We start from the raw sequence: 11,240 nt of genomic DNA, 5'->3' as shown, positions 1-11,240 counted from the left end.
TCAGTTTAGTGACAAACTGAATCTCGGAATCTTGTTGGTCAATAACAATCAGTTAAACTAGAGTAGTTGCGGAAAGTAACTGACTGAAAGATAGAATACGAAACTGAAAGAAATATGCAAGAGTTGTTTCTGGATGTTCGGAGAATTTAATTACTTCTACGTCACCCCTTCTATCACAAGGATAGGATATTCACTAAAAGACTTTGATCAAGTACAACACTTGTACAGACCCACTTCAGTTTGGACTTACAACTGCCAAAACTGAAACTCTTAGTTCTACACAATATTCTCAGTGCGTAACTGATATTAGCACAATTGAATCTAACAACTTTTAGAGAGTGCTAACAAGCTCAGATTGTAGCCTTGATTGCTACGAGTAATTCAAATGAAAGTGAGCTGAGATTTTGACAGAGTAACAACAAGATTAAGATTGAGTGATCGTCTCTATTTTTCTGCTGTTCTTCAGTCATATTTATACTTCTCTTTCAACGGTAACTTTGATATGCATTTGAATTCTAGTATCTGTTGATTGTCACTTCATCATTTCTTGGGCAATGTTCTCTTCAATGATTGTAGTTCGGCGTCTTAATTGCTTTGTCCGGAATGCGTTGTCTTAAGTAGTCTTGGTTGTTGTGCGGCGTTCTTGTGCTCTGTTATGTCTTCTTTGTTCTTTCCCGAGACATATTCAGTTGAGAGACTTTAAGACATTCGGCTGAATGTTTTTAACTGATCAGTTCCAACTGATCAATTTACTTTGTATCATTGTATCGACTGACATCAGTTGATAAGTTCAGTTGCCGAATTTTCTTGCGCGTATCAGTTGATTCATATTTTGTTAATCGATTGATTTATGTTTTGTCAAACTCTAGAATCTAGTTTCCAACACTGTGATACAATCAAGTGCAATGGGGTGAGTACTGATGCCATTCGGCTCAGATTATTTCCATTTTCCCTACAAGGAGAGGCTACAGAGTGGCTTCGAAACCTTCCAACTGGTTCTATCACGACATGGGATGGATTAGTCGAGGTCTTCATGCACAGGTATTTCCCCCAACCAAGATTACACAGTTAAGAAATGAAATTACATCATTTAGACAGAGAGATGGGGAATCACTGAATTCAGCATGGGCAAGATTTAAAAAGATGTTAAGGATGTGCCCACGACATGGTTTTTCGATAGGCCAGCAGGTTGAGACGTTCTACTATGGGGTGGATCCATCTGTTAGGTCTATGCTTGATGCGGCAGCAAACGGAAGCTTGTACAGGAAAACGCCAACCGCAGCGCTCGAAATCATATCTAATATGGCAGAGAGCAATGTGGGTTGGAAAGACAACCGCAGGGAGAAGAAAGTTGGATTTCGGGAGATGGACGATTTGACAGCGATCACAGCAAAACTTGATGGGTTGACACATCAGATGGCATAGTTACAGGAAAATAAATCAATACCAACCAAACCAGTGCATCAAATTCAGGGAATGCTGAGATAGTTAGTGGATCATCTAGTGACATGCCATTCTTGCCAGATATGTCTTGTGAGGGAATAAAGTGTTTTGTGGGAAATTCAGTGAATTATGTGGGAAACCAGGGTCGGCAACCATATAACCTATACAGTTTCTCATATAATCCGGGCTGGAGGAATCATCCAAATTTTGGGTGGAGGCAATAAGAAAATTCTGTTGAGCAACTACAATTTAATCCTCCGCAGCATCCCGCACAACAAAAACCTCCTTAGCACCCACCTAAACCTCCGCAAGGTACTGGACCTTCCATGCCACCAGGTTTCAAGCCACAGGATAGCAAGTCGAACCTCGAGGATATGCTAGCCAAGTACATAGCAGGGAATGAGATGAGATGGCAAAACCATGTTGCCATGATGCAAAGGGTGGAGACTCAACTAGGGCAGTTGGCGACACAAATGGCTGCACGAGCTCCGGGTTCACTACCTAGTGACACGGAAAAGAATCCAAAGGGTGTCAATGCAGTCACAGTGACATCTCCCCTGAAGCAAGAAATAGTTGATGTTGAGGAAAATGTGAAAGAAAAGGGATCATCCAAGCAAGGGCCCGAGGATGCAAGGAAAACAGGTAAGTCTATAAACTCAAATCCCACTGTTGATATTAATTCACTCCCGTTTCCCCAAAGAGCAAAGCAACTGCAACTGGATACTCAATGTTCAAAATTTCTTGAGATTTTCAAATACCTACACATAAATATCCCGTTTGCAGAAGCTTTAGCTCAAATGCCTTCCTATGCTAAATTTCTTAAAGAAATCTTATCGAACAAGAGGAAACTAGTGGATTTTGAGACAGTGAAGCTTTCGGAGGAATGCTCTGCAATTCTACAAAATAAATTGCCTCCAAAAGCTAAGGACCCAGGTAGCTTCTCTATCCCTTGTACCATAGGAACTTCATTCTTTGGTAAAGTTTTGTGTGATTTAGGAGCAAGCATTAATTTAATGCCTTATTCATGTTTTGAGAAGTTAGGGATTGGTGAAGTTAAACCCACTACAATTTCTCTACAATTAGCTGATAGATCAATTAAATATCCTAGGGGAGTTGTAGAGGATGTGTTGGTGAAAGTTGACAAGTTTATTTTCCCAGTGGACTTTGTTGTGTTAGATATGGAAGATGATCGTGAGATTCCTCTTATTTTAGGAAGACCATTTCTAGCCACTAGGAAAGCTCTGATAGATGTACACAAGGGTGAGTTGGTGTTGAGATTGAATGATGAGAGTGTAGTGTTTAATGTCTTCCAATCTATCAAATACCCTCATGACACATCAGATTGTTTTAGAGTTGATGCTACTGATGAGTTTGTTGAGTGTGGCTTGCAGAAATTGATAGGTGAAGATCCTTTGGAAGTCTGTTTGACCCATACATGTCCGGAAGATTTGGGAAACAAAGAGTTCGAGGAATACATACAATATTTGGAAGCAGGCAGGACGATTTCCAAAATGGTAAACTCTAGGATTGGAGAGCTTGGGCATGTCCCAATACCTTTAAAGTCATCCATCAAAGAAGCCCCAATCCTAGAGATGAAACCTCTTCCTTCGCACTTAAAATATCTGTTTTTGCTTGATAATGTTATATTGACAGTAATTGTTTTATCTACTTTGACAGGTATGGAGGAAGAAAAGCTGCTGCGAGTTCTGAGAGATAATATCAAAGCCGTAGGGTGGAGTAATGCAGACATAAAGGGAATCAGCTCCTCCATGTGCATGCACAAAATTCTGATAGAGGCTGATCACAAGACATCTACCCAACCTCAAAGACGTCTGAACCTAGCTATGCAAGAGGTGGTCAAGAAGGAGGTGATAAAACTACTGGACGCAGGTATTATTTACCAGATTTCTGATAGTAGGTGGGTAAGTCCAGTACAAGTTGTTCCGAAAAAGGGTGGGAGCACTGTTCTGAAGAATGAAAATAATGAATTAATTCCCACCAGAACTGTTACAGGGTGGCGTGTTTGTATTGACTATAGAAAACTTAATGACGCCACCCGTAAAACCATTTTCCCCTCCCCTTTATTTATCAAATGTTGGAAAGGTTAGCTGGACACTCTTTTTACTGTTTTCTGGATGGTTATTCGGGTTATATGCAAATTCCTATTGACCCTGAAGATCAGGAGAAAACCACTTTTACATGTCCTTTCGGGACATTTGCATATAAACGAATGCCATTCGGTCTATGTAATGCACCGGCAACTTTCCAACGCTGCATGATGGCGATTTTTCATGATATGATTGAGGATTTTATAGAAATATTCATGGATGACTTTTCTGTCTTTGGATCCTCATTTGATACTTGTTTGATTAATTTTTCTAAGGTCTTAGAGAGATGTGAGGAGTCAAATCTTGTCTTAAATTGGGAAAAATGTCATTTCATGGTGAGAGAGGGAATAGTGTTGGGGCACAAAATTTCTGAAACTGGGATTGAAGTCGATAAGGCAAAAATTGAAGTAATAGAAAAACTCCCAGCCCCAACGAACATCAGAGGAGTGCGTAGTTTTCTAGGACATGCAGGGTTCTATAGGCGCTTCATAAAATATTTTTCTTGCATTGCTAAGCCCCTGACCAATTTGCTGATAAAAGATGTGCGCTTTGACTTTTCTGATGAGTGTGTGCAGGAATTTCAGATTTTGAAGGCGAAGTTGATCACTGCACCTGTGATGATAGCACCTGACTAGGGGTCGCCATTTGAGTGATGTGTGACGCAAGTGACACAGCTCTAGGAGCAGTGTTGGGTCAAAAGAGGGATAAATGCATTCATGTCATCTACTAATCTAGTATGACACCCAACTGAACTATGCCACTACAGAGAAGGAGCTTCTTGCTGTGGTTTTTGCCATGGATAAGTTCAGATCATATTTGATAGGGAGCAAAGTTGTAGTGCATACCGATCATTCAGCCTTGAAATATTTGATCGCTAAGAAGATGCAAAACCAAGGCTAATTCGTTGGATTCTTCTTTTGCAGGAATTCGACCTGGAGATAATCGATAGGAAAGGGACAGAGAATCAAGTTGCAGACCATCTTTCGCGTCTGGAGAATCCTACTCAAGGTAATGACTTTATTTGCGATGATTTCCCGGATGAACAACTCTTTGAAATCAATAGTTTACCATGGTATGCCGATTTTTTTAATTATCTATCAAGTAAATTCATCCCTCCCCATTTCACCTATCAGCAAAAGAAGAAGTTTTTCTCAGATTTGAAATTTTATTTGTGGGAGGACCCTTATTTGTTCAGAATATGTGCAGACGGTATAATCTGGAGATGTATCCCCCAAGAAGAGGTAAGCGAAATTTTGTTTCATTGTCATACTGGTCCGGCTGGAGGCCATTTTGGGGCAACTAGAACTGCGTCCAAAGTCCTCCAGTCTTGTTTTTATTGGCCTACACTATTTAAGGATGCGCATGAATATGTTACAAAATGTTCAAATTGTCAGCACACAGGTAATATCTCTAGACGACATCAATTGCCTCTTAATAACATTTTTGTGTGTGAGATTTTGATGTTTGGGGTATAGATTTCATGGGGCCGTTCCCAGTTTCTTTTGGGAACAATTATATTTTTGTGGCTGTAGACTACGTTTCTAAATGGGTTGAGGCACTCGCATGCAAAACTAATGATTTTAGGGTAGTCGTTCAATTTCTCATGAAAAATATTTTCTCACGTTTTGGCACGCCTAGAGCCATTATTAGCGATGGGGCTACTCACATTTGTAATAGTCAATTTGACAGTCTGTTGGCTAAGTATGGGGTCCGACATAAGGTGGCCACACCTTACCATCCCCAAACTAGTGGCCAAGTTGAGGTTTCGAACAGAGAACTTAAACGCATTCTTGAGAAGACTGTCGGTGCTTCAAGGAAAGAATGGTCTAGAAAACTTGACGATGCACTTTGGACTTACCACACTGCTTTTAAGACCCCCATTGGCATGTCCCCGTTTAGACTATTGTATGGGAAGTCGTGTCATCTACCTGTTGAACTTGAACATAAGGCTTATTGGGCTACTAAATTTTTAAATTTTGATGCTAAAGCCACAGGTGACGAGAGAGTGCTGCAGCTGAATGAACTAGATGAGTTTAGGTTGGATGCGTATGAGAATGCCAAACTCTACAAGGAAAAAACCAAACATTGCCATGATCAAAACATCGTCCATCGAGAATTTGTGGTGGGACAACTGGTCCTGTTATATAATTCTCGACTGAAATTGATGCCAGGTAAGTTGCGTTCACGGTGGTCAGGACCATACACAATCACACAGTTTTTCCCCTACGGGACAGTGGAGATCACTAGTGCAGCAACTGGAGCTTTCAAAGTAAATAGGCATAGGCTGAAGGTTTATCATGGTGGTGCCATACCCGATGAGCCGACCACAGTGGATCTGCAGGATCCAAACTGAATCAAGGGAGTACAGTCAGGCTATCGACTCTAAATTTAGCGCTTGCTGGGAGACAACCCAGTGTTTAGATTATTTTCTTTTCTTCCTTCATTTATTTTTGTTTTCTTTCTTTTGTTTTTATGCATTTCTCGTGAGTTAATCTCAGTGAATGGTGGTGCAGGTAATTTATTCACTGGTAGTGGGATTTCTCAAGTGTGCGGGAATCTATCAGGACGAGCGATTTCAGAACGTCAAATAGACCAGGGAAGTTTCTGTACAATTCTTGCATCTGGTGTGCTTGATTGAGTTTCAATTTTGATGTATAGTTTTATAGAATTGTACATTTCTGGCTTTGCATATATATTTGGTTCTTCACAATTTCCATTTTCCCGAGTATAGCCGGACCCGTACACAGACCCCTACACGGGGTCCGTGCCTTCCATGTCATAATTGCCAACCTCCTGAGCCAATACGGACCCCTATACGGGGTCCGTACCTCCAAATTTCGGGCAATTCTCAGAATAAAATCACGATGTCCCTTTCCAAAATCCCTAAATCCCCAAAATCGATTTCCCTGCCGCCGTCATCACTCACACCGACCACTTGCCGCCGCCTCTAGCTGTCTCCAGTACCATACATCTCCTACCGGCTCCCGCTCCAGTGTCCTCCCGACATCCCTCCCGCTACTTGATCGCTTGATTTGTTACTTCACGGGAGCGAACATTATCCCGCGGAAGGCCGGTAACAACGAGGTGCGTCATATGGACCTTTACATCATAGATAAGATGATGAATGGCTTAGGGGCGATTCCTGCAATCCCGGTGGCATCTATCATCATTTCTCATATGCGCTCCGTCGCCCATGTGGATCCCACGAAGAATAAGAAACCATTCGCCCCTTTCTCGATCATCATTTCTCGTATTTTGGCGGCCCATGGTGTCGATTTCACGGGTGAGACCTCTTTCCTCCCGACCACCACTCAGATGCTGTCACCTCAGGTCATGCATGGGATGTATTGCATTTTCAGACAGAGTGCTTGGTATAGGAACTCTGGGAGTCGCCATATCACTCCTCATCCTCGTGACCCGCCGGTGCCTCCACCCACACTCGATGACCGAGCCTGGGAAGATCGTGTGGAGGAAGAAGCGGCATTGGATGCCCGAGCTGGCCCTCAAGCTGGTATACCCCCTAGACAACGCACCTCGCGAGTCAGACGTCAGTTTTACTCGTCATTACTTGATTGCATGGACGACATTCGCACCCGCTTGGCTCGAATCGAGCAATAGTCCCCCGATGCCTATGCACCACCCTGGGACAGATCCGCACTAGATGACTTAGAGGACTTGGAGCTGGGATTCGATGATGAGTAGTTTGTTTTATTTTGTTAGGACGTGTGGGAGCTTTGATCGGTTTTCTCTTTTATTTCTCTTACATTTCATTCATACATTGTTGTGGATCTTAGGGGAATACTTATTATTGATGATTATTTTAGTTTGGATTTTTTGGTTTGAGTGCTTGCGTGTTTTGTCTATTCCGTTTTACGGTTCTTGGTGCATTCGATGTCATTCATTTCAGGATTTGCTGATTTCTACCTCATTTCCACCACGTACTCGACATTTCACCAGGGAACTGTTTTTGCTTTAACATTCTTGATAGTTCATGTTATATCGTTTTACACTGAGTGCAGTGTCGATTTCAAAGTGTGGGGGTGGGTCAGTTTTGTTACACATCGTTGCACAACACTTAACATCACTTTTCACGTAAGATGGAACTATTTTTAGACAAAGAACTCTTGTTTCACGTAATAAGCGAATTAATTTGTTAGATTTTGGATCACCCGGGAAATAGGTTAATGCCTAGTATTGAATGAGTGGAGTCGTAGTTTCAAGGAGAGAGTCAAACATGAACCAGTTCTGTATCAACATTTCATTCAATGCACGTGGTCGAACTTTTACTCATTGATAGTGAATTGGTGAAATGTGAACTTATGTTATTTTTTTTTAAAAAAAAATCGAACAATGATCCCTAGAACTTGTCTGATTAGCCCTCGAAGCGAAAATACGAACGATGGTGATTTAGGAAGGATTTAGGCAATCTTTGGACCGTTTGAGCCTTTCAAGCCTAACCGATACATCATTTATTGTCTCTAGTAACCCTTTTTGAGCCTATAAAAAATTCGAACGGTGTGTGTCGATGACACACAATTAGCCCCCATTCGTAATTTATTCAATGTCCCACGTCAACTACCTGAATTTTAGCCTATACACTTTCTCCTACCTACATGTGAGAGAAATAAACCTCCTGTACACATTGAAATGTTTGAAATACCCCAATGATTGGAGAAATATGTGTGAAGGAGTTGATGAATCCTTATTCATGAAAAAAAAAAGAGAAAAGGAAAGAAAAAGGAGGAAAGTGTATAATATTAAAAACACCCGAAAAATCTGTGGGTGAAAGTTGGTGGTGAGGAAGAAAGGAGACGATAGAGCTCTGAAAATGATGAAAATACGGTAATTGGTGATGAGTCAAAAGTTGAATGAATGTGCTACAGGAATAATTTTTATTTTCTCTCACTTTTGATTCCCATATCTTTTATTGTAGCCGTGAACCTTGGCCTTACGTTATAAGCTTGAAAGACCTATTAACCAAGTCATCGTCGTTCAACATTTAGTAGAGAGGGGTATGAAAGGTAAGCATATGGGGGCGTTTGAAAAACAAAAAAAAAAAGTGATCCTGTAACCAAGTAGCTGGTGATGAGTACGAGCCTGACCTGCACACTACACACATCTTGTTCTGTTGATCCTTACTGGGTAAATGTTTGAATCTTGAATTGCGACGAAAACAAATCTTGTGATATGCAAAGCGTGATCTTTTGATCGGGGGAGAAAGAGTTTGACAAATGGAGAAGTTTTGATTGTGGTACTTGAGTTCTGAATCTGAGATATTTATCATCTTTATTTTTGTCTGATTTGTTCGAGGACGAACAAAGGTTAAGTGTGGGGGAGTTGATAAGCACGAATTATATAGCATTTTAGGGATTTTATTTTGTCGTATTCGTGCTTATCTGGCGTTTTTATTCCGAGTTTCGCGCTTATTTCGTTTAATTATGGCTATTTGCAGGTTTGACAAAAATTGGATGAAAGCCAAAGAAATGAAAGAAAAGTCAAGCTTCGCAATGCCATGTCAGATATACCTGGAAAAATAGCAAAAGAAGAATACTCGGACCCATACACGGACCCCGTGTAAGGGTCCGTACATCAGAAGCCGATGGAAGACAATTACAGAGTCTACACGGACCCCTTTCCGGACCTGTACCCGGGATCCGTGTCAGCTATCCTCGAGAGAAGGAAAATCCAGAGTGTACACGGACCCCGAGACAGACCTCGACACGGGGTCCGTGTCCAGTATTCTGGAAGAAACGTTGGCCAGAGTCTACACGGACCCTTTCCCTGATGCATGCACGGGGTCCGTGTACGTGATATCAGATCCAAAATTTTGCGCAGATTTATGGAGATTTGAAGGAATAAAAAGAAGAAAATAGGAGATAATGGGGGACTTTTGGAGATCGAGAACTGAGCAGCCGAAAAGGGGAGAACTTTCGCATCTTTGAAGGCGGCGCGACGGCTTGGGAAAAACGAGAGAAATTCGTGCACTTCTCACGCAAAAACCGCGCGCCATCACTGATATTTTCTCTTCTCTTTCGTTTTCTTATTTTCAGTCATGAATTCGAATATTAAATTTGATTTTTGTGTTGAATTTATGGAGTAATTTTCTCTTGTGATCGGGACCACGATAGGGACAAACGATTGATTTTTGTTTATTTGTTGGATTGTTTGATTTAAAAAAATTTTCTATGTTATTGATTAATGTTTGCGTAATTTTCGTGCTTTTAATCTGGTCAATTATTTGCATGTTTGTTGTTCGATCTTGACTCGAAAGGGAATAGATTGAATTTAGTTTCAAAAATATTAATCAACACACGGTTAAACCGAATAGAAATAGTATTCGGTTTCAGTGTGCGATTTTAGGCGACAGCTGTAAATTTATCGTTGATAAATGCGTTTTTGTTTAATTAAATTCAATTAGAAATAATTGGACTATTAAATGAAAATAGGATTATAAATTCTAGAAATAGGTTTATAATTAAATTAGAGGATTGCATCGTGACTTCGAATAATCTGTAGTTAAATAATTCCAGTGCATGATAATAATCAGAGTTTGTTACCGGCGTGTGTTCCCGGTCATTTTATTTAAATTTGAAAACCCCCAAGTTCCAAGCTTTTCTGTCAATTTGATTTTAATCATTAATTAAGCATAAATTAGTTTAAATAATCTCCAAATCACTTATTATCGTTGCCTAGGTTAAATCGAATAATCTAAATCTTAGTATTTAAATAATAGTCTCTGTGGGATCGATACTTGGACTGTTCGTCCATTTACTATAACTTGACCTAGTCCGCTTGCTAGAATTAATCTCAACCGAAAACAGTCGGTCAATATACCATTTTCAAATGATTGATTTTTTTTTATATAAATAGCCCATCATGCTTCCGTATAATAAATTGAACTATTTACCTCTTTGACCTGAATGCCGCTGGATTATATCCACCGGGTTTTACAGACTGCTCTTCACAGCCTAACCACACAGTCGCAACAGATGGTTCCTGACGTATATTCCTTCAACAGCACCTAGCACAACCCTGTTTCGTTTCCTACCTCAGGGTGTATAGTAAAATAGTTTAATTTGAAACTAATAGATGAGAGGGGAAAAAGGCTTGGTTCTTTTATTCAAACATACAAAATATTATTACATAGTAACCTCCTGTAGAGGAGGAGAAACTTGTTTAGCTACTAATCGTAGCTGAACTTATAGAACACATAAACTTGAGAGAGAACATATTACAAATATTTTGAAGAAAAACAAAGAGGTTGAGTTATGTCTTCATCTTCCTTCTGCCTGATTATTTATAGAAGTCCTTTGCGGATTTGTATTTCAGACTTAAAACTCTTTCTATAATATGATGCCTTCCAGCTGTGGTTGGCCCTAGCTGGTTGAGTGGTTGAATGGTTCCTCCAATCAAATTGTCTTCTTCGTAGATTATTAATCTAGAAACGACACGTTCTTCTGACTTTATCTCCTGGCATAACCAATAGATATTTGTTTGTATTATATCAGCTGAGATCTCGTTCCCTTCTTCTTTCAACAGTTTGTAGAGATCTTTAGTATTTTCCAGGTGCTTTCTTATTCTCTTGATGCGTCTTTTAGAAACCTTTAAATATGTATAATACATTTTTCTTTAGGTTTCGTCTTTGTTCTTGTGTATTTTTATTTGTTCCCATCCACTCTATTTATAGTT

At 40.2% G+C, this 11,240-nt stretch overlaps 1 protein-coding gene across 1 annotated transcript; it reads left to right on the top strand.

Annotated features, from left to right (window-relative positions):
• The first annotated feature begins 1,769 nt into the window (after positions 1-1,769).
• On the top strand, positions 1,770-5,904 carry LOC140817870 (uncharacterized). Its single transcript, XM_073177662.1, has 5 exons — positions 1,770-3,333; positions 3,446-3,546; positions 4,475-4,559; positions 5,027-5,434; positions 5,546-5,904. The coding sequence occupies exons 1-5, from the start codon at positions 1,770-1,772 to the stop codon at positions 5,902-5,904; spliced, it is 2,517 nt and encodes an 838-aa protein (XP_073033763.1).
• The last annotated feature ends 5,336 nt before the right edge of the window (positions 5,905-11,240 follow it).

This window comes from Primulina eburnea, chromosome 17 (assembly GCF_022965805.1).
Source record: "Primulina eburnea isolate SZY01 chromosome 17, ASM2296580v1, whole genome shotgun sequence".
NCBI lineage: Eukaryota > Viridiplantae > Streptophyta > Magnoliopsida > Lamiales > Gesneriaceae > Primulina > Primulina eburnea.
The sequence above is the reverse complement of the archived record's forward strand: the minus strand, read 5'-3'. Positions and strand labels throughout refer to the sequence as shown.

Excerpts from the sequence above, each read along its gene's own strand:
- LOC140817870 (XM_073177662.1), top strand. The coding sequence starts at position 1,770 with ATGCCACCAGGTTTCAAGCCACAGGATAGCAAGTCGAACCTCGAGGAT. Across the intron at positions 3,547-4,474 it reads ATTTATCAAATGTTGGAAAG|GAATTCGACCTGGAGATAAT; the intron begins GTTAGCTGGACA and ends CTTCTTTTGCAG. Across the intron at positions 4,560-5,026 it reads TCTGGAGAATCCTACTCAAG|ATTTCATGGGGCCGTTCCCA; the intron begins GTAATGACTTTA and ends TTTGGGGTATAG.